This window comes from Sinohyriopsis cumingii, chromosome 7 (genome assembly GCF_028554795.1).
Source record: "Sinohyriopsis cumingii isolate HCF-2022 chromosome 7, ASM2855479v2, whole genome shotgun sequence".
NCBI lineage: Eukaryota > Metazoa > Mollusca > Bivalvia > Unionida > Unionidae > Sinohyriopsis > Sinohyriopsis cumingii.
The window spans coordinates 117,814,395-117,835,905 of NC_142967.1; the positions used below are offsets into that span (position 1 = coordinate 117,814,395).

Sequence of the window (21,511 nt, forward strand, 5' to 3'; positions counted from 1 at the left end):
ATGGGCTGTCTTACTTTTCATGTTGAACCAAGTTCTCAGTTTTAAACTATTCCATATGGGCCATCTTAATTTTTGATGAATTTCCTGACACTCATCATTGTAGAGCCTGCTTAACACAAGTCTTAATTTTCCGAATCTACATTTCCAAGAACAACATCTGGTCATATTTTTTATGATTCCAAAAGTTCTGATATCTTTATGCTTTCAGGGTTCTTTGGCCTATGTGCCACAGCAGGCATGGATGCAGAATGCCACACTGCGAGACAACATTCTGTTTGGCAAGAAGTTTGAAGAACATAAGTATCGACAGGTGATTGATGCATGTGCATTGAGAACAGATCTTGAGATTTTGCCTGGTGGAGACCAAACAGAAATTGGGGAGAAGGTAATGATATAATTTTCAGTTTGTGTGTGTGTGTGTGTGTGTGTAATAGCATGGTTTTTAAAGTGTTGGTATAAAGCAATATGATATACCAATACTATTGGTATTTCAAAATTGTAATCCGCACATGGCTCATTAATACGCATATATAAATATTGTTCCAACATTAGGTTATGTTTCAACAGTAGGCAATTGCTTCTAGATTCTCTAAATCTGTGATGAATTTCCACTGATTAGTCATTAGCAATGAAATAAAATAGCGAGTAAAGAAATGAATGAAAACATTATTTCTCTCTCACTGAGTTAGTTGGTAAGGCAGAAGTCTAATCAAACAATAAACATAGGGATGGGTTATGAACAAATGCCTTCATGTTAAATCTCACTGACCCTCCCTCTCTCTCTCTCTCTCTCTCTCTCTCTCTCTCTTATGGTCTGTCAGCATGTTTGATGTCTCTGGAACTATGAACGATGGCAAAATATAGTCACACAAATCAATGGAAAGGGGAAACAGAGAAATGGAGGATAAAAACAATTGTATGTTTGGTAGTAATGTTAAATAAATCATAATAATGACTTAGATCAACTGTAATACATTTAAATGTATGAATTACCTTTTGCTGGTTCCTCATTTCACTTGGTTTGTATTTCCCACTCGTTGGAATATGCTGAATGTTCACTGTTCAAGTACTTAACTGTGCTGTTTGTTGTGCTCTACTTTCTTCATTTGAACCATCTTTCATGTTTAAATCATGACTGTTACTTTCTTCATTTCAACCATCTTTCATGTTTAAATCATGACTGTTACTTTCTTCATTTGAACCATCTTTCATTTAAGAGTTTAACGTTGTTTTTTCTGAGTTCATCGTGGTATAAACTGTCAGTTGCCGACTCACACGGCAAATAACGCCCGAAGGGCGTTATGTAAGCTGTGTGAGTCGGCAACTGACAGTTTATACCACGATGAACTCAGAAAAAACAACGTTAAACTCTTATAATTGAAATTTTAATTATTTTTTATGTTATTTTGTTTGCATCATTAAAAAATATAAATCTTAATTGAGCGTAGTAATACATGTTTGGGGTTTTTCTGTTACGTAGCTATTTATAGCAGTTAGGCTTGTCCTGCTTGATCGTAACAAGGTCATCATAATACCAGTCCTTCAACCAATGATAGCCCATGTAAGGAATTATAACAATGCTGCCATGATTTTTATATTTTGCCTTAATGGACAAGTTTATTCAAAGTGAGAGCTCAATATTTAAAGTCACGATGTCATGACTGTAAGAATGTATGCATTCGTAGACTGACTGAATGTGATTTGGCAGATTCATCACTGTTCTGGCACATGAGTGATCTAATTTTGCTGTTCAAAACCTATTTTCGTGTTTATAAACAAGATAGACTAATACATTTATGTGTATGATGTTAGGTTATATAAAGTCTGTGATCAGTTTTGTTAGTTCAGACATACACACACACACACACATATCTAATATAACTGAGTATTTATTTTATTCCTTAAGTTATTATTATGATTTGATTAGTGACAATGGTTTATAACCTGATCCCTCTCATCAAATGTGTGACATCATTGTTGAAAATAGACACACAAAAGGACAGATGCAAACTGAGGCAAATGCTGATATAGAATGCTCCTTGTGGAAGAAGCTATGACTTTTTAACTCAGGGGTTCAAAACAGCAAGACAATTTAATTTGTTGAATTTTGTGTTTATTGTTTACACACTTTTCTAAGTATAGTGTAACAATAATTACAATACAGCAATATCACTATAAAAATGAAAAATTGTATGACACATTCATGTATTTACTACTTTGATATTTGTACTTGTATCTAACTATTTGTTATGCATTTTCTTAATTTGTCAATAATTATTCATTGAAAATTGCCATATAATAAAAACCAGGAGTTTTACATGATGTTTTTTAAATTATTATTCTAGCCTTGATAGTTGAGATGGGGCACTTAACTTGAAAATCATGTATTTCCTTAACTTGTTTGCACTTACTCGTTTTAGTTGGAACTAATCTGGAATGTGCAGTTATTGAAATGACAGGTTGATTGTGTAATGAAACCTGTCATAGAGTTCATTGTACTATGTGACAGTGCTTGTAGGTGATTTTGAGCAGATTCAGTGCTAACATTTACTTGATTTGTACTGCTAGAGTTTGTAGTGGTCATTTTAACATTTGCTTGCTTAGTACCGCTTGAGTTTGTAGGGGTCATTTGAACATTTACATTTGCATGAGATAGCATTGCTGAAGAGTCTTGAGCAGACAATGCTACATTTGAACATACATTGGAAGAATGTTGCTCATTTGTTGTTTATGTTGAGTGCTGGGCCTTTGTTATCTGTCATTGCATTCAAAGCTGTGGCACGAAGAGAGTGTGAGCAGTATATCTTGCAGATATTGGGCATTTTTGCATATGTCAGGCATAAAACAGCTAAATTGTCTCTTTCCAACACATCTTGTTGTGTACCATATTTGACACAATTTGGGATTTTCAAAAGCATTTTTATCAGTGTGACAAAATAATGATTCAGCTTTTTGATTAATGCGTGTGAGGTAGTATTTTACTGACCTGACTGGGCAGTTTTGACCACCAGTTGCATACATTCTCTTGTCAGAATTTTCCTCCTTAGCACTTAAGTCTCCCTGATGATTTTTTTGTATAGTTTGATGGGTCAGAATGACATATTCAGCCCCTGTTTCATCACACCTGATTTCAAGACTGTTGGGTGTTAATTGACTGTGAAATTCTAATCCACGAGTAACATAGTGGATGGACAGATATAACCAAATCCTGTATCTGAGTGTGATAGGGTTATCTTGCATCAGGTACTTATTGATTGCATACATGTCTGATGGAGGAATAATGGGTTTGTGTTGAGTTGATCTTGATAAACCATTCTTTGTGTTAAACTTTAATTTTCCATTTAACATGTCATTTGCTTTTCTAAACTCAGGGTCTGTAACAATATTGATTTGACGACCACATTCAACCTGCATGTAGCGATTAATGGCAGCACGGACATTTTTTAATGTGTTTTTATGGTATTCCTCAGCTTGGGCTTCAGGGAACATCCTCTTTCTTGTTTCGGTGACCTTGGGGGCTGCTTCGGCATAAAATATGGCTAACATTTGGGCCAAATGTGAAGACTCAGCTGACTTCAGATCAATCTCAATATTCTTCTCTTTGCACCATTCTGAAATTCATGTTTTTCAGCTTGGTAGTATCTAATTTTTTAACATTTAAAATATTTAGATCTTTGGGAAGAATCATTCATGCATATCTTCTCTTCATTTTTTATTATTAGTTACTATTATATAAAAGATTGGTTACATTTTTAGGCTGTCATAAGTATTACTTTAAAGATAAAGTACACCTTATTCACTGCAGAGAAAGTTAAGTCTCATTTTTATAAAAAAAATGGCATGAATGATTTATAATTATTTTTTGTTGTTTCCTTTTGCATAAAAATTAACAAAATAATGCCTTTTCATAACATAATTTAAGAAAATAATAAATAAGAGCAAATTAAGTATCAAGCAACGTTACTTTAAGCTTACATTGATGAACAGTCCAATATACTACTAATTATTATTATTATTATTATTATTATTGTTGTTGTTGTTGTTGTTAATTTATTATGATTATTAAATGAATGAATAAATCTACCTGCGAAAGTGTTGTAGCCCCATTGAGTATTTTTCTTCGTAGACTTTGAGTACCGCTGTTCAGATATGTTTAAGAGATCTTCCTCTTTAAGTGATTTGAAGCGTTTTGGTTTGTGGTCATCCTTGTTATCAAATGGGAACGTGACTGGTGTTGGTTCATTCAAACTAAATGGTAACTCAATTTGTGATTCTTCCACTTCAAAAGGCTCGTCAAATATGGATGGGTCAAAATTTTCAATATCTTCCTGCATATAATCTATCTGATAAGGGAAAGTTAGCGAAAAATCTCCAGATTCTGACATATCAGTTTCAGCGTTGGATAGCTATAAATACCGTATACTGGTGACCTTGACCTAGCGCACTTTCAAACATTTTTATCCATATTTTTAACAAATTTCCCCAAAGAAAGAATGATTTTATTCATAAAAGATGAGAAATATCGGTTGCTTTAGTCTTTAAGATTTAATTCGTTTTGTTTAAATTGTAAGAATGTTCTTTTCCTTTATTGCTTACTTCGTGTCTGCCTTCACTAGCAGTGTTTATATTATGCTGTACACGTGACTCTATTTATAGAAGTGGGTATTCTTAGAAAAGTAGTTCTCCTTACAGTTCATACAGAAATGAACGCAATTCATTTTGATCACGTGGTAAGAATCTGACCAATGGAAATGTTACTTTCCTGTACCAGCTACTGGCATTGCAATTATGTTTAAATCATGACTGTTACTTTCTTCATTTGAACCATCTTTCATGTTTAAATCATAACTGTTACTTTCTTCATTTGAACCATCTTTCATGTTTAAATCATAACTGTTACTTTCTTCATTTCAACCATCTTTCATGTTTAAATCATGACTGTTACTTTCTTCATTTCAACCATCTTTCATGTTTAAATCATAACTGTTACTTTCTTCATTTCAACCATCTTTCATGTTTAAATCATGACTGTTACTTTCTTCATTTGAACCATCTTTCATGTTTAAATCATAACTGTTACTTTCTTCATTTCAACCATCTTTCATGTTTAAATCATAACTGTTACTTTCTTCATTTGAACCATCTTTCATGTTTAAATCATGACTGTTACTTTCTTCATTTGAACCATCTTTCATGTTTAAATCATAACTGTTACTTTCTTCATTTCAACCATCTTTCATGTTTAAATCATAACTGTTACTTTCTTCATTTCAACCATCTTTCATGTTTAAATCATGACTGTTACTTTCTTCATTTCAACCATCTTTCATGTTTAAATCATAACTGTTACTTTCTTCATTTCAACCATCTTTCATGTTTAAATCATGACTGTTACTTTCTTCATTTCAACCATCTTTCATGTTTAAATCATGACTGTTACTTTCTTCATTTGAACCATCTTTCATGTTTAAATCATAACTGTTACTTTCTTCATTTCAACCATCTTTCATGTTTAAGTAAGAGTTTAATGTTGTTTTTTCTGAGTTCATCGTGGTATAAACTGTCAGTTGCCGACTCACACGGCAAATAACGCCCGAAGGGCGTTATGTAAGCTGTGTGAGTCGGCAACTGACAGTTTATACCACGATGAACTCAGAAAAAACGTTAAACTCTTATAATTGAAATTTTAATTATTTGTTATGTTATTTTGTTTGCATCATTAAAAAACAGAAATCTTAATTGAGCATAGTAATACATGTTTGTGGTTTTTCTGTTACGTAGCTATTTATAGCACTTGGGATCTCCAGCTTGATCGCAATAAGGTCATCATAATACCAGTCCTTCAACCAATGGAAGCCAATTTTTTCAATTATTTTTTTTGTTTGTTTGTTAGAATGTTGTTTTTCTTTAATGCTTACTTCATGTCTGCCTTAACTGGCTGGTGTTTATCTTATATTGTACACGTGACTCTATTTATAGAAGTGGAAAAGTAGTTCTCCTTACAGTTCATACAGAAATGAATGCAATTCGTTTTGATCACGTGGTAACATTCTGACCAATGGAAATGTTACTTTCCTGTACCAGCAACTGGCATTACAATTATGTCATAAATGTGTCTTATATTTATTTAATGAATATGAATGAAAATAGAAATTCAAAACTAAAAGAAGCAATTTATCATTTTGCAAAGGAGATTGCGATTATTCGCAAAGATTAAAGATCTCCATTTTGTACTGGACACACGGGAAGGGATTGTGCAGAGTTCATTCATTGCATTCATTCCGTCAATACACAGTTGCTTGCCGTCAATCTTGACTGCATTTGAAATGCAAGTATGTGCATTTGTATGCGATATAAATAGAATATATGTATAGTATGTATGTTGTATCTTTTATATACCACCTGTATAAATTTTTCATTAAAAGGAAACTTGGCAAGCATCGTTTCCATTTAATTAAATTTTTTATATATCTCATGGTATGTCAATGATACAATATACATACTATACATATATATAGACAGAAAGATGTTTTTCTGTCTTCTGGGGGTGGGGGGTGCTGGATGCAGAGGTAGCAGAGAAAGTTATCCTAATGTAATATGATTTGGTAGGTATTATCAGAGAAACATAATTTACTAAAAAATTTGCTTTCTTTTTTATTTTAAGGGCATCAACTTGAGTGGAGGTCAGAAACAGAGGGTCAGTCTGGCAAGAGCTGTGTTCAACAATGCTGAAATCTATCTTTTGGATGATCCTCTCAGTGCTGTGGACTCCCATGTTGGCAAGCACATTTTTGACAAAGTCATTGGTCACAAAGGACTGCTGAGAAACAAGGTAGAAACAGATTGTGATTTAGACTTGCTTTTTTTGTAAACAAATATTGAAACAATTTCAACTTTAAAAAATTTGCATTTATTGAATCAGTTCTAACATCTTAACTCTCAAAGGATCATTTGGTGGTAGAAGCTTGTTCAAGAGAAAGGAAAAACCAGAAGAAAAAAAAGAAACCACCAATCAAATGCATGCGACTTTCAGATACTTGTCAGGGGATCCAATTCAAGACAGCAAGGTGTAAAGTAGGTGTGTTGACTAGTGTTTGTCCTGGTTTAATTTTTTTTGTGAATTGTTGAAAAGCTTGTGTTAAACGTGGTTCATCATCAATTTCTGAAAATTTGATGATGCAAATATTCATCGTATACAGATATTGTGGTTGTTAAAAACTTTGAGTTTTTAAAGAACCAATGAAAAGACATCAACCTATAAAAAGGACGTATATATAAATGTTTAAATACCAGCATAAATGACATTTTCTACAAAACCATGAATAATAATACCTATGACAATAAATAAATTCACTTTATGATGGTTTATAATGATCATACTGATCAACATACATTGGCCAAAGATATGAATGGTGTCTGCAGTTTTATAGATTATATAGCCTATTTGTGGAAGAAGTATTTAGTCTTGCCTATTTTAGTTCTCACATTACTTCATGTCCTGATATGTCCTGGTTGTCAACAATTTCATTTCTGCTCAATATCTTTTGAAGGACCATAAAAATTGAAGTAAAAGTTGGTATAAGACTTTGTACTTTATGTTAAGAAAACTTAGATTAAATTTGATTGTTGACCACTCCTGTGGCTTAAGTGGTTAGAACATCTGCCTCGGATATGGGTGGTCGCCACTTTGAATCCCAGTCAAGTCATACCAAAGACTTATAAAACTAGTACTAGTAGCTGCCTTGCTAGGCGCTCAGCTTTAAAGGTTAGTGTTAGGACTGGTCAGCTTGATGTCATGATAATGTGACTGGGTGGGACATGATGCCACATGTCTGTCTCAGTGCTCAACATCAATATAAACTGCCACATTGCAGACATCATTGTGATATGACTCAGATTGTAAACTTTGTTAACAATCCAAAAACACACACACATACGCAAATTTGACTTTCACTGTTGTTTAGCAGGATTTTATGGAGTTATGGTCCCACTTTGGCAAGATTCTTTGGAGTTATGGTCTCTCTTTGACAAAATGTTAAGAATTTCATTGATTATCATGAAGTTTAATTTGAAACTTTGCATTTTAAAAAAGATATATGCAAAATATTTATCATGCAGAAGGAATATTTCATCTTGAACAGGACATACCAGTGATTTATATATTTCCCCCTGAGATGTCTTTCTACCTGTTGAGGGTACGTGTCAACTCATTATCTCAGAACCAGATAGTAGATAGTCTTATACAGCATACAGGTAGACGGATTATCTTGGGAACATGTAGCCTTTTAGTTTCCTGTCTCCTGCAGCATACAGGTAGAGGGATTATCTTGGGAACATGTAGCCTTTTAGTTTCCTGTCTCCTGCAGCATACAGGTAGAGGGATTATCTTGGGAGCATATAGCCTTTTAGTTTCCTGTCTCCTGCAGCATACAGGTAGAGGGATTATCTTGGGAACATGTAGCCTTTTAGTTTCCTGTCTCCTGCAGCATACAGGTAGAGGGATTATCTTGGGAACATGTAACCTTTTTATTTCTTATCTCCTACAGTATACAGGTAGAGGGATGATCTTGGGCACATGTATACTTTTCGTTTCCTGTCTCCTATAGCATACAAGTAGAGGGATGACCCTGGGCACTTGTAGCCTTTTTATTTCCTATCTCCTACAGTATACAGGTAGAGGGATTATCTTGGGCACATGTATACTTTTCGTTTTCTTTCTCCTACAGCATACAGGTAGAGGGATGACCCTGGGCACTTGTAGCCTTTTCATTTCCTATCTCCTACAGCATACAGGTAGAGGGATGACCCTGGGCACTTGTAGCCTCTTCTTTTCCTATCTCCTCCAGCATACAGGTAGAGGGATGTCCTTGGGTAGTTATAGCTTTATCACTGTTATAAGTATGATTTCATGCTCAGTGCCTGTATCAGATTCTAGCAGATTTTAATTGTTAGTAGTGACACCAGAACATTAATCCCAGCATTCTGGATATTTGATATCAGAGACTGTCAACAGATCCAGTGCTGTTATTTGTCTTCTCATGGCTAACTGAGCCTGGATAAGGCACAAATGTTAATTTAATTAAGATCCCTTATTTCTAACCCTTACTAAAACAAGAGCAGAGTGGTAGAGCAGGCAAGTTTTTTTTATAGTGAGCTTGGTACTGTAAGCAACACTGGTTTTCTAGTTTATGTGAAGATTTTAGATTAATTTTACATAAATTGTAGGACCCTTACTTGGTGTTTGTGTGTCCTTTGAACCCGAATGTAACAACCACTATCTCTATTCCTGAAACTCACTGACCTTATCTTGCTGCCTCATTTTTGAGAGGGAATATCTTAAAATAAACTGATTATTTTTTGCTCTGTGTTCCTTACATTAAGCTGAAATATAACTAAAGCTATTCTAAAAAGATTTATCTACATAATGATGTAAATTTCAGGCAATATTAAAAAAATAAAGCACATACAGGCTGGTAAAAAGAGTTATTGGTTTTCTTGTGATCAGTAATTCATGAATCCATATAGTGTATAATTCCATGAAATTGATTGAGAATTCCCACATAAGAAAATGCAATCTTCATGGTTGATGAAAAATGCTGGAAAAATCAAATTCATTTGCATTGGTTGGCCATGATGACTGTACTGTAAACAGCCTCATGTCGATGTGGGTTCTGTCACTAATAACCCATCAGTCCTTTCATTTATTTGTTCAATTTCTTCTTTCTTTAATCTTCATCACTTCTGTCTTCTTCATCAGATGATACATCAGTATCACTGTTGATCTCATCTGATAAAATCCCTGAAAATTCTCCATCAACCAAATTGTAAATCTTCTTATAGTGGCTGATTCTCCTTGTTTTCCATCACTTTAATCACATGCTATTTAAATACAAAGTTTCTTCCTGTTGTAGTGTCATGTTTCCTCTCTCTCTTTCTCTCTCTCTCTCTCTCTCTCTCTCTCTCTCTCTCTCTCTCTCTCTCTCTCTCTATATATATATATATATATATATATATATATATATATATATATATATATAGTTGGTTAAACTGCATGCACAATTAGCAAATGGTTGGAAATCAGCAAATGGTCTAGGTCATGGAAACACGTAAAGCAGGATACAGGCTGACAGTAATACAACCATTCAAATGCAGTACCCTTACACAAACAATGTAAACTGCATCCCATTGTCATGGCATGCTGAACCCTTACACAAACAATGTAAACTGTATCCCATTGTCATGGCATGCAGGACCCTTACACAAACAATGTAAACTGTATCCCATTGTCATGGCATGCTGAACCCTTACACAAACAATGTAAACTGTATCCCATTGTCATGGCATGCAGGACCCTTACACAAACAATGTAAACTGCATCCCATTGTCATGGCATGCAGGACCCTAGGTGCATGTAAATGTAGGAGTAATGAGTTAACCTGTAGTGTTTCTCAGTGTTTGGGGTAATGAGTTAACCTGTAGTGTTTCTCAATGTTTGGGGTAATGAGTTAACCTGTAGTGTTTCTCTGTGTTTGTGAGGGGAGTGTTGCCTTATTAATTGTATCATCAGGCATGGACTATAGTGGGAAAATTTTGGTATGATTCTTATTCCAGACTCGTGTACTTGTGACTCATGGTGTGCAGTGGCTTCCCATGGTGGATGAGATAATTGTACTGTCAAATGGACAGGTGTGTGAGCGAGGGACTTTTGAGGAACTGTTAAACCATAATGGTGCCTGTACACAGTTCATCCGTTCCTATTATACTGAACAGTCCAAGGGGGAGGAAGAGGATATTGATCCTGAAGGTGACATTGATTAAATAAGTATCAAATGAAAAAGCCAATCATTAAGTAAATTGATCTGTCAGTATATTGATTAATGCTAAATATTGTATGAATTTCTTTTTCTTCTTCTTGAACATGTATGTTTCTCTTTAGGGGAAATAAGCCTTCTACCTTCTGAATCCAGCCTTACAAAAAGACACAAAGTCATATTTTTGGTCTGTATTATGTTGACAAAATAGCTGCAGCCAAGATGACCACCAGACCTAATCAACACAGCCTCTTAGTTGCACTAGATATGCCAGTGAATTTGGATTGTAAGAATATTTCAGTGATCATCTTCTTAACCTGATAGAACAGTTGTGGGTAACGTAACCATAGACAATGTTGCTTTAAGCAGGAGAATGAATTATCGTTCACATGGTGAATTCAGTTTTTCTTCCTTAGAAGGATACCCACAGTATAGGTAGGAAGGTCAGCATTACCTCCTCCTGTTAACTATTTCCCTAATGTTGATGTAATCAGGGAATCAAAGGAGAAAGAAAATTGTATTGTGAATTATGTTTCTCCAATAATATTTTCATGATCTCATTACTTGAAGACCCTCCTAACCACTCCTCAGTGTGAGCATCCTTGCAAGCTCAGCTTAAAAACTGGCAATACTTAGCAGTGGCAAGGGGAGGTAATGGACAAGACTTATTGCCTTTGGCTATTGTTATGACTGTGGTCTTACACTATGTAACAGAAAGAAACAAAGCCAACAAGTTTAGTAAAATCAGCAAATAATTTATTTGCCTTGAATACAAAGTTAAAATTCAAAAGACACGGTATAGTGAATTAAATCCCAAATAATCCTAAATGCTATATCACAAATCCAGAAATATAGAATTTTCCTAATGAATTCCAATAGTCTTGAATATGCTGATATACTAATTGTCTTGAAAGTGCAAACATACCAAGAGTCTTTTATGTGCTGATGTACCAATATTTTTGAATGTGTTGATGTACCAGTATTTTTGAAAGTGTTGATGTACCAATAATTTTGATATATCACAATGATATAATCCAGAATGTCTTTGAATTAGTCCTCAGTAATCTCAAAGTAGTGTTTTAGTCGAAAAAGTCAATGAGCACTTTGTAATTTCAGTGAATAATTGAAAGAAATGATTCCTCTCAAGCTATATCTGAACACAAATAAAAATGATTCCACAGACTGATTTTAAGATAGGAATGAAGACTTATTTTCAAAGCCTCTTTATGTACATTTCAACTTGACCTATGTCACATTAGCATTTGATGAAAAACTATTGGTAAATTCCAAAATATTGTCAACAAGTTCACTTCCAGAACATAACCAAACTGATAAAAAGGTTAGGCCTTGAACTTGGTGTTTAGTAAATGTCTTTAAAATATGACAAAAGTCAGATTGGCAAAAACTCTACCTGAATCATGGACAAAGATCAGGCATGCAATATAAATTAAATATACATAACACCATATGATTTAGACAGAAAATGATGAATTTTCGTTTTTTTAGTGGGGCTGAATTCAGGAGGTATAAGGCTTACATCCCTAACATTAATAAGATTGGGTATGCATTCTTTGAGAAACATAATTTACTATAAAATTTGCTCTTTTCACACTGATCATTTGTATTTTGTGCTATATATAATGTAGTATATTCTGCAGCAGTAAGGAATAATACAACACTTGAGCTTCTTAAGCTTGCAGCCAGTTTACCCCACTGCAACAGAATGTTTCCTTAGATTTTAAGAATGTCAGAACCATATACTTGGCTGAAGATACAAATTAAAATTGGTCTGAAATGGATAAGTCTATTTCAGATATTTATATTACTGTTGATGCAGAAAATGTCTCATGATATATCTTCCATGGTACAATCGACTCAGGTCTATACACATTGAAGGGCATAGATGTTGGCATATAGTGGTCACTTCACCATAGCATGCATTAACATAAAAAAACAAATGATATTAAATAGTGTCACCAAAAAAAAAAAAAAATTAATAACCTATATTTGCATTATTATTTAATGCTACCACTGAATTAGCATCTGACGTGACACTTATAATAAGCTGGCAATGTTCTGATTAGAAATTTACAATAATGTACTGATTAGAAATTTATAATCCACATACAATAGGCTGACAATATAAAGATTATAAATTTACAGTATATTTATAATATTCTAACAATGAACTGATTAGAAATTAATGTGTGTGTGATTTAGATTTTTAATGTAGCTTTAACAGTTTGAGTCATATCACTATGATGTCTGCAGTGGGGCATTATGCCACAGACATGTAGCATCATGTCCCACCTAGTCACATTATCCTGACACTAGGTCGAAATGTCCTAACACTAACCTCTCAATGCTAAGTGTCAAGCTAGACAGTTGCTAGTACCATTTTTATAAGTCTAAGTACACTGGTTAGAAAATAGGTCTGGTAATAGCTGTTCGTTTCATTTCAGAGATGGCAATACACTGACATACACTGGCATTACCTTGACAGTATACGGGTCAGAAAATGGGTCTGGCGATAATTGTTTGTTTCGTTTCAGAGATGGCAATATACTGACATACACTGGCATTACCTTGACAGTATACCGGTTAGAAAATGGGTCTGGTAATAGCTGTTCGTTTCATTTCAGAGATGGCAATACACTGACATACACTGGCATTCCCTTGACAGTATACGGGTCAGAAAATGGGTCTGGTAATAGTTGTTAGCTTCATTTCAGAGATAGGAATACCCAGATAATGCACTCACAATGCACTGATGCACCAGTGACAACACACTGGCAGTAGATTTAATTTTGTAATGTTAATTTTTAAAAATTGTTTTCCAGTGCAGCAGATTCGAAATCGTGTGTTTAAAAGTATGGTGTCTGTCCTATCAGAGTCAGGAATTTCCGTGGAAGATGATGTGCCATCAAGCCTTCCTAGGTAGGCTACCTAATCATTGACATCTTTCATGTCTAACCTTTATTGGACTTGACTTGGGACTTTGGTTTGGATATCTCAAGTGTTTCTGTACTTGACTAGCATCAGGGTGGGTCCAGCTTTGATTTATGCTCACTCTAGTCTAGTCAGCAAGGATATTTGTTTGTTGTGTTTCAAGATTCCTTTGAATGTACTAAGGCAAAAAATAGAAATATATATGTTTCCAGCTGCACTCATTTTAGAATCAGGGTATGTAGGTGGTTTTTTTTGTGTGTTTTTAAAAAAAAGCATTATATGTATAATTATGTGATTTTATGTGTTTGTTTTTACCTTGGAGGAAAAAAGTGCTAGGGTAAGCAGTGAGAAACAGATATGTCAGCCAACCGGAAACACACATATTTTTTTACTAATCCATGCGAAATTGTTGATGTGTTCTGTAATAAATAGCAGATGATATCTCCCAGTTACAATACAAATATTACAATCTTTAATCAAACTATAAATATCACACCCAATTAACAGCTCATTAATGTGGATTTTTTATAATGATGTCAGCACTAACAATCAGTCTATTAAAAGAAATCAAAAGATAAGGCAATTATCTAATATATTTTGATAAAAAATACAAAAGAACTAAAATCCAATATGATCACACATCTGATGAAATCATGTGACACTGTTGTTGATTCATTATCATACACATTTCTGATCTCATGTTAGGACTCACTTTTAGACAGACACTCATGTAACGATCTGCTTCAAACGGTGGTCATATTGGAAAGATAGCACCAAATCTTTCATGATATAGAAGATTCAGTTAATTTTATTTGTTGGTAAGTTTGAAGATTCAGTTAATTTTATTTGTTGGTAAGTTTGAAGATTCAATTAATTTTATTTGTTGGTAAGTTTGAAGATTCAGTTAATTTTATTTGTTGGTAAGTTTGAAGATTCAATGAATTTTTTTGTTGGTAAGTTTGAAGATTCAATTAATTTTATTTGTTGGTAAGTGAAGGTTCAGTTAATTTTATTTGTTGGTAAGTTTGAAGATTCAATGATTTTTTTTGTTGGTAAGTTTGAAGATTCAGTTAATTTTATTTGTTGGTAAGTGAAGATTCAATTAATTTTATTTGTTGGTAAGTTTGAAGATTCAATGAATTTTTTTTGTTGATAAGTTTGAAGATTTAATTAATTTTATTTGTTGGTAAGTTTGAAGATTCAATTAATATTTTTTGTTGGTAAGTTTGTGATCACCTTAAATATTTTTGGCTAAGTAAGCACAAGTATTTCTTTAGACAGACTGGTACCCATTCATATTTGATTGAACTGATAACTGAATTTCATCTCTGTTTAATTACTGACAAACATATTGAGACTTTTCCTTGAAAATGAAACACTAGATTTCTTTAGATTGGGCTTGAAAACAAAAGTTCAGGCAAATGATTATTGTACAACATCCTCTGAAGATTACAATAAATGAAAAAAAGTTCGATGAATCATTTTTGGTATCCGAAAACAAATAGGTCCAATCAGATAAAGAAAATATGGGAAGCTGTGTACACAAATTTGAATTGTACTTGATTGAGTTGACTGTAAATATCAGTGATGTATACACTATTATTCATCTAGCCATTTTTACCTGCAATTCTTATGTTCAGTTGAGATTTTATTTGATAGGAAGAAACAGTTGGATGGACGACCTAAATTAATGAGAACAATCTCCTGTATTGAGGAACATCCTGGTGGTGATGAATTTGATCTTGGAGAGGTCAAGCAGGTTACAGAGGTCACAGATGCCGCAGGGGAGAAACTGATTGAAGCTGAGAAGATGGAACAGGGAGGGGTGAGTCAAGTGATTTCAGTCATCATTATTTTGAAGGAGGAAAAATCCATGAACAGCAAAACCCATAGAGCAGCAGTGGATGGATAATGTGTGGTCCCAGGTTTGATTCTTGGTTTTTTCATATGAAAGGACAAGTGGTCACTTATGCAAGGTCAGTGTTTTCATGAGTTCTCCATTCCCCTCAGCTTTAGAGATCACCTTCAGCTGTTTTCTGGAGAACTGTCACCGCTGATTTAAAAAGTATTCCAGAACTAAACTAACATCTTACTTGAAAGAGAGAAAGTGTTTACACAATGGAAGGGGTTTTTAAATTTAGATTTGTTTCAGAAAAGCAGAGCAAGAGAGTAAAATTTGAAAGGATATGGCAAATTATCATTATTGGAACTTTTTTATTTAGTAGATGCTAACCCCAAATGATGGTTGACTTGGTTGTGAATAATACCTGTACACTTGTCCCTCAACATAGGGTACTTCATTTAAAGAAAGTCCTTTTTATAAGGTGAGTATGATTATGGACCCCATTACATTTTAGTGACTGCTCCACTGGCCTAGTGGTTAGTGTGTCTGCCTCAGATGCAGGAGGTTGCAGGTTTGAGCCCGGTTGAGTCATACCATAGACTTATAAAAATGGTGCTAACAGCTGCTGCGCTTGGCATTTTCGTAAATACTATGTCCAAGGTAAGGCAGTCTTGTCAATAACACAATACAGCATTTTATAATATATATATTTTTAGAGCAGATGTACTAAGTTTAGATGTGAAGTGGAAAATACTGCTTGTCAGAAGTGGTAAAATCAAAAGTAAAAATACAAAATGTTTACAAATGATGAGTGGAATAGATGTACATTTTCTTTTTATTATATATTTTTAAAAGAAAAACTGTTGATTTGAATGGATTTTTGTCTCCCTTCTGTGCCAGTGTTATTAACAACTGCATTATTACATCAGCCTGTGATGAACAAAGAATCAAAATAAGCCATATATGGCTATTCATTGTGACCCATAAACTGAAACTTCACCTGTCTTTACAGAAAAATTTTGAATATTGAATGACCCTTGATCCTAATGAAAAGGATGTAACTTGTATCGTTTCTTATGATTAAACATTTTTTCATCAGAGATAGCTTTCAGTCACAGGCAAATAGATGAAAATGTCTAACTATACCTGTCACACTGGAATAAAAGGCAACTTTGGTTTCTACTGCAATAGCACAGCTACTAATTCCACCATTCAGGAAATGAATTGCTTCAATCCTGTCCTGTAAGGATCAAAGCTCCCTTTTTTTTAAGCTGACATGTTGACAACTTTGTACTTGACTAAAAGTGTGACTGGAGTATGGTAAGTACACAGTATAAACAGTGCCTTGCTCATGAAGCAAAGGAAGTATTGAATTTGCATACTTGGAGTGTTCACTGCTGATATGCTCCAGCAACCACTTAAGGCAGCGTGAAACCACTGTTTGGTTAGGAAACACCTGGATGCTAACTGCTGAAGGCAGGTGGCTATTAAATACAAGCATTTATGTACGAAATTTGCCAGGGGAAAATTAGAATGGCCATTGTTACCATGTGACCTCTTTATTCTGTTGATGTCTTCTTTATTCTAAATGAAACTGGTGCCAGTATGATGCCCAGTATGTCCACCACAGCAGTTGACATGAAAATCTAATTATCAAATTTGGAAATGTTATTATCTAAATACTATGTCCAATCTTGCTGTAACAAAAGAATGTCAAAGATGATTTCAATACTCAGCAGTTAAAAGAAAGAAATGATTTTATCTTGAATTCTTGGAAAAAATTTCTGCCCCTTAGAGTGAAAGTCCCTTCAAGGGACTCACGTTTTGTTTAAAGCAGTCATAGTATTTTAGGCAGGCACAGTTTCCATGTCAGCAGTGTTTGTCTCCATTTTTTCAAGACAGTCATTCATAGTTTGTTTGCAGACCCTCCTTAATGGTCATTGTTACAAAAAGGATTAAATCAAGGTCAGTGGTATTTATACTTTTGTGATGCAGTTATTCATAGCAGTTTGGAAAACACATATTTTGCCTAAAAATTATGATCGCTGGTGATGTTCTGCAGATGGTTGCTCATGACAGTGCATTTATGTTATGCAGTTGATCCATGCATTTAAGTAATGTAGTTGTAGGACTCACAGTACTAATTCAGTTCCCAAAGTAAGCCTATGCAAACACCATGATGTAAAAAATTAAATAACTTTAAAAAAATTTGAGTGCTGATGATCAAACCTATATTTATCAGTATAGATGAAACCTGACTATCAGCTTCTTTGTAGAGGAAAGGATATGAGCAGCAGCATTTTCTGGACCTGGATGTGTTTGAAACATGTGCTTTCAATTCCGTAGCAAAGAGTTAGATGCTAATTTTAGTATTGAGTGTTCCAAACTCAAGACTGTTAAAGGACTGAAATTTCATCATTTAAACAATGTCTCAATTTTTTTTACTTACAACTAGGATAAGCTCTCAAAAGATTCTTTTTCCTAAAACATAACTTACATTATTAACCAATCCTGGTCAGCCAAACCCATATAAACTCTATTTTATGTTTACCCATTTCCAGGCTGGTTCCCATTTTTCTGTATCATTAGTACTGTTTGTCCTGTAAATGACAGGTGCTTGGTCATAGCAGAGTTTGTATGAGCCAGGTTTTACATTGCTATAGCACTGCCTTATTGTAAGACCATTTATTACAATATGGTTCCTGTTATAAGGCAGACATGGTCATGGATTCTATTTCATTACTACTACTGCTGCTACTACTACTACTACTTCTACTAAATATAAATGAAGACTTAGTACAGTGCTTAATATTTAAAAGCTCTTAGTGCTTTATGATATCAGTTTACACATAAGGATGTATATATGTATGGACAAGAATACAAATACCATGAAATTATAAACAAAAGCATGTTGAAAATAATTAAGGGCAAGGATACAATATTAAGCTCAAATCTGTTCTTGCACTCGAGATTTTAGAATACTCTTGAATGAAATCACAGTGTCATTGTCTATGATTTCAAGAGGCAATTACTTCCAGGTAGATGGTCAAATGTACACAGAATTGTTGTAGTACAGTTGTAGTGCAATTATATATATTGTATACTTCATTATAAGGTGTATCACTGCAAACTAGCATACTCTGTGACTACCATGGCAGTTTTGTAATGAGGGACTAGTGTATCATGCACTTCATTATAAGGTAGTTTCACTAGGTGGCAGGATACTGTGTGACTGCCACCCAGTGTTGTAATGAGGGACTAGTGTATCATGCACTTCGTTATAAGGTAGTTCACTAGGTGGCAGGATACTGTGTGACTGCCACCCAGTGTTGTAATGAGGGACTAGTGTATCATGCACTTCGTTATAAGGTAGTTCACTAGGTGACGGGATACTGTGTGACTGCTACCCACAGTGTTGTAATGAGGGAATACTGTATATGTATTCCTTTTCAGCTTAAAGATGCAGCATTTTTTTCTGAAATGGATTGAACTAATTCTTACTTTACTACTCAACCCAAAATATATTTTATCATATATCATTCACATTTATTACATATATAATTCTTGGTGTGCAAATTCATAATGGTACAATTCTTACACATGCAAAGTCATTATAGTTATATGACAACTTTTGTTCTTCAGATTAAAAAGTTATAAATTTCTTTGATTATTAAAATATATATTACACTTGCTCCAATCAACTCATGGCATATAATGTTAAATTATTCTCATGGCATATAATGTTAAATTATTCTTATGACATAATGTTAAATTATTCTCATGGCATATAATGTTAAATTATTTTCATGGCATATAATGTTAAATTATTCTCATGGCATATAATGTTAAATTATTCTCATGGCATATAATGTTAAATTATTCTTATGACATAATGTTAAATTATTCTCATGGCATATAATGTTAAATTATTTTCATGGCATATAATGTTAAATTATTCTTATGACATAATGTTAAATTATTTTTATGGCATATAATATTACTGAACATGTTTTCTGATTCATATATCTCATGAAAACACGTTTATTCTCTATTTGCAGGTGAAAATTGCAGTGTACCTGAAGTACTTCAGAGCCATCGGAGGAATCTCCACCATCTTCATATTTTTTTTCTTCATCCTGTACAATGCAGCTAATGTGGGTTCAAGCGTCTGGCTCAGTGCATGGACTGATGACAAATACCTTAAAGAGAACACTGACATAGCTAATACGTCTGATTATCAGGCGAGGAATAATATGTATCTTGGTGTATATGCAGCCTTTGGACTGACACAAGGTGAAGTCTTTCATAAGATTTTCAAATTTTCTTGTATGCCTAAGTTGCAGAATTACTTTCCATATAAAAACCATGAAAACTAATCATTTTTTTTATATCACTTTTGTCATTTCAGAAGACTGATCTAAGCCATTGTAGAGAATATATACAGTATCTAACTTCCTTCCTTTATTAGTTAATTTAGCTGTAAGGAGGTATTATGAGTTTTGTTTTTCATTCCATCAAAGGATGAGATTTTTTTTTCCATTTCTGGCTGGCCTAGAGGAGTCCACAGGATGTTTATTTAAAAATTTGGAAGCCATGTAACAAAGTTTAAAATAATGTAATAGACTTAGTGTTTTTCAAAAGGTCATAGAGACAGAATGGGTTTAAAAAATAATCCTTTATCATATGAAAGAAATCAAGAATAATATACTTGAATACACAGTCATTATATTTAAGGAAGATAAAATTAAAGATGAAGATGACACTTGGCAAACATTTTAAAACTGGCTGGATAATTGAGATGTCAGTTTGGGAGGTTAGACATTTTAAAACTGGCTGGATAATTGAGATGACAGCTTGGAAGGTTAGACTCTATCGCCCTCTAAAATGAGTAAGTAAAAAATTATCTGAAAATGAAGTCAGATGCAGGATATAGGTGTGTCTGAAAAGAATGAAAAAATTCTGCATGTCTCCAGTACATACATGTGAACCTCCAGACCTTGATGGTTTCCCTCCAATCACTCACTGAAGTCTTCTGCATGCTCAGAATAGTTATTTACAAAATTCCAGAACAGACATTTTAAATTTTTTTAAACACCTTGCTCCAGTGTAGTACATTTTCAGCAATGACTTCCTGCGATCACGTGACTGTGAACTGGTAATCTTGACATTTATGAGAATTAATGACGTGAATGGATCATGGTTGGATTACTAAAGAGTTCAAGCAGCATTAACATTACTTTGATTATTTCAGCAGGGTCAGTTTGGTGTTTAATGTTTGTTGAGATGGATTATTCTTTGTGTTATCAAAAGTAATTTGGAAAGGATTACAGATGTGAATGAATTATAACTTGATTAGTAATTACTAAAGAGTTCAATGTGATAAAACCGGTCTATTTGTTGAGATATCTAAGTGTGCATCTTCCTATGCAAAAATGACAGAATCTAAACATCCGGAACATCACACAAAATTCAGTTATTGATGGAAACTTAAATTTCAGTGGTTAGAATTATGTTCAGATTGACATGAATATGCATTCTGTCTGTAAAATAGATTTTAAAAAGAGCTTCCCAAATTCTACACAGATGGAACCAATCTTGAACATTTCTGGGTTACAGTCAGCAACCCAAATCTGTCCACAGGCAGAAAACTGTGTAAACTTCTTGGTAGACTTGGTAGAGTAGTACTAACCAACATTGCCTCATTCCAATGCAGACACTGAAAGAACATTTCCTATTCTGAGGAAAATTCAGGCTGACTATAGAGGACGCCTGAATGCAATAATGAAACATCATCTCCTAAATGAAGATTGACACAAATTTAATTCAGGCAGTGATCTACTAAGAAAGGATACAGATCTTTGTTTACACATAACAACAGTATGGAAGTAAACAGTTTACTTTGAAAGAC

At 33.9% G+C, this 21,511-nt stretch overlaps 1 protein-coding gene across 2 annotated transcripts in view; it reads left to right on the top strand.

The window, feature by feature from the left end:
• The window catches only part of LOC149796005 (ATP-binding cassette sub-family C member 1-like), a 155,144-nt gene that overhangs the window by 94,527 nt on the left and 39,106 nt on the right, over positions 1 to 21,511 (top strand). For both annotated transcript variants that reach the window (XM_089965927.1, XM_089965926.1), the window contains 6 exons: positions 209 to 385; positions 6,665 to 6,832; positions 10,612 to 10,804; positions 13,652 to 13,748; positions 15,420 to 15,585; positions 19,662 to 19,896. In XM_089965927.1, coding sequence (XP_089822053.1) covers positions 209 to 385; positions 6,665 to 6,832; positions 10,612 to 10,804; positions 13,652 to 13,748; positions 15,420 to 15,585; positions 19,662 to 19,896 — 1,036 coding nt within the window. The remainder of the gene's footprint in view (positions 1 to 208; positions 386 to 6,664; positions 6,833 to 10,611; positions 10,805 to 13,651; positions 13,749 to 15,419; positions 15,586 to 19,661; positions 19,897 to 21,511) is intronic.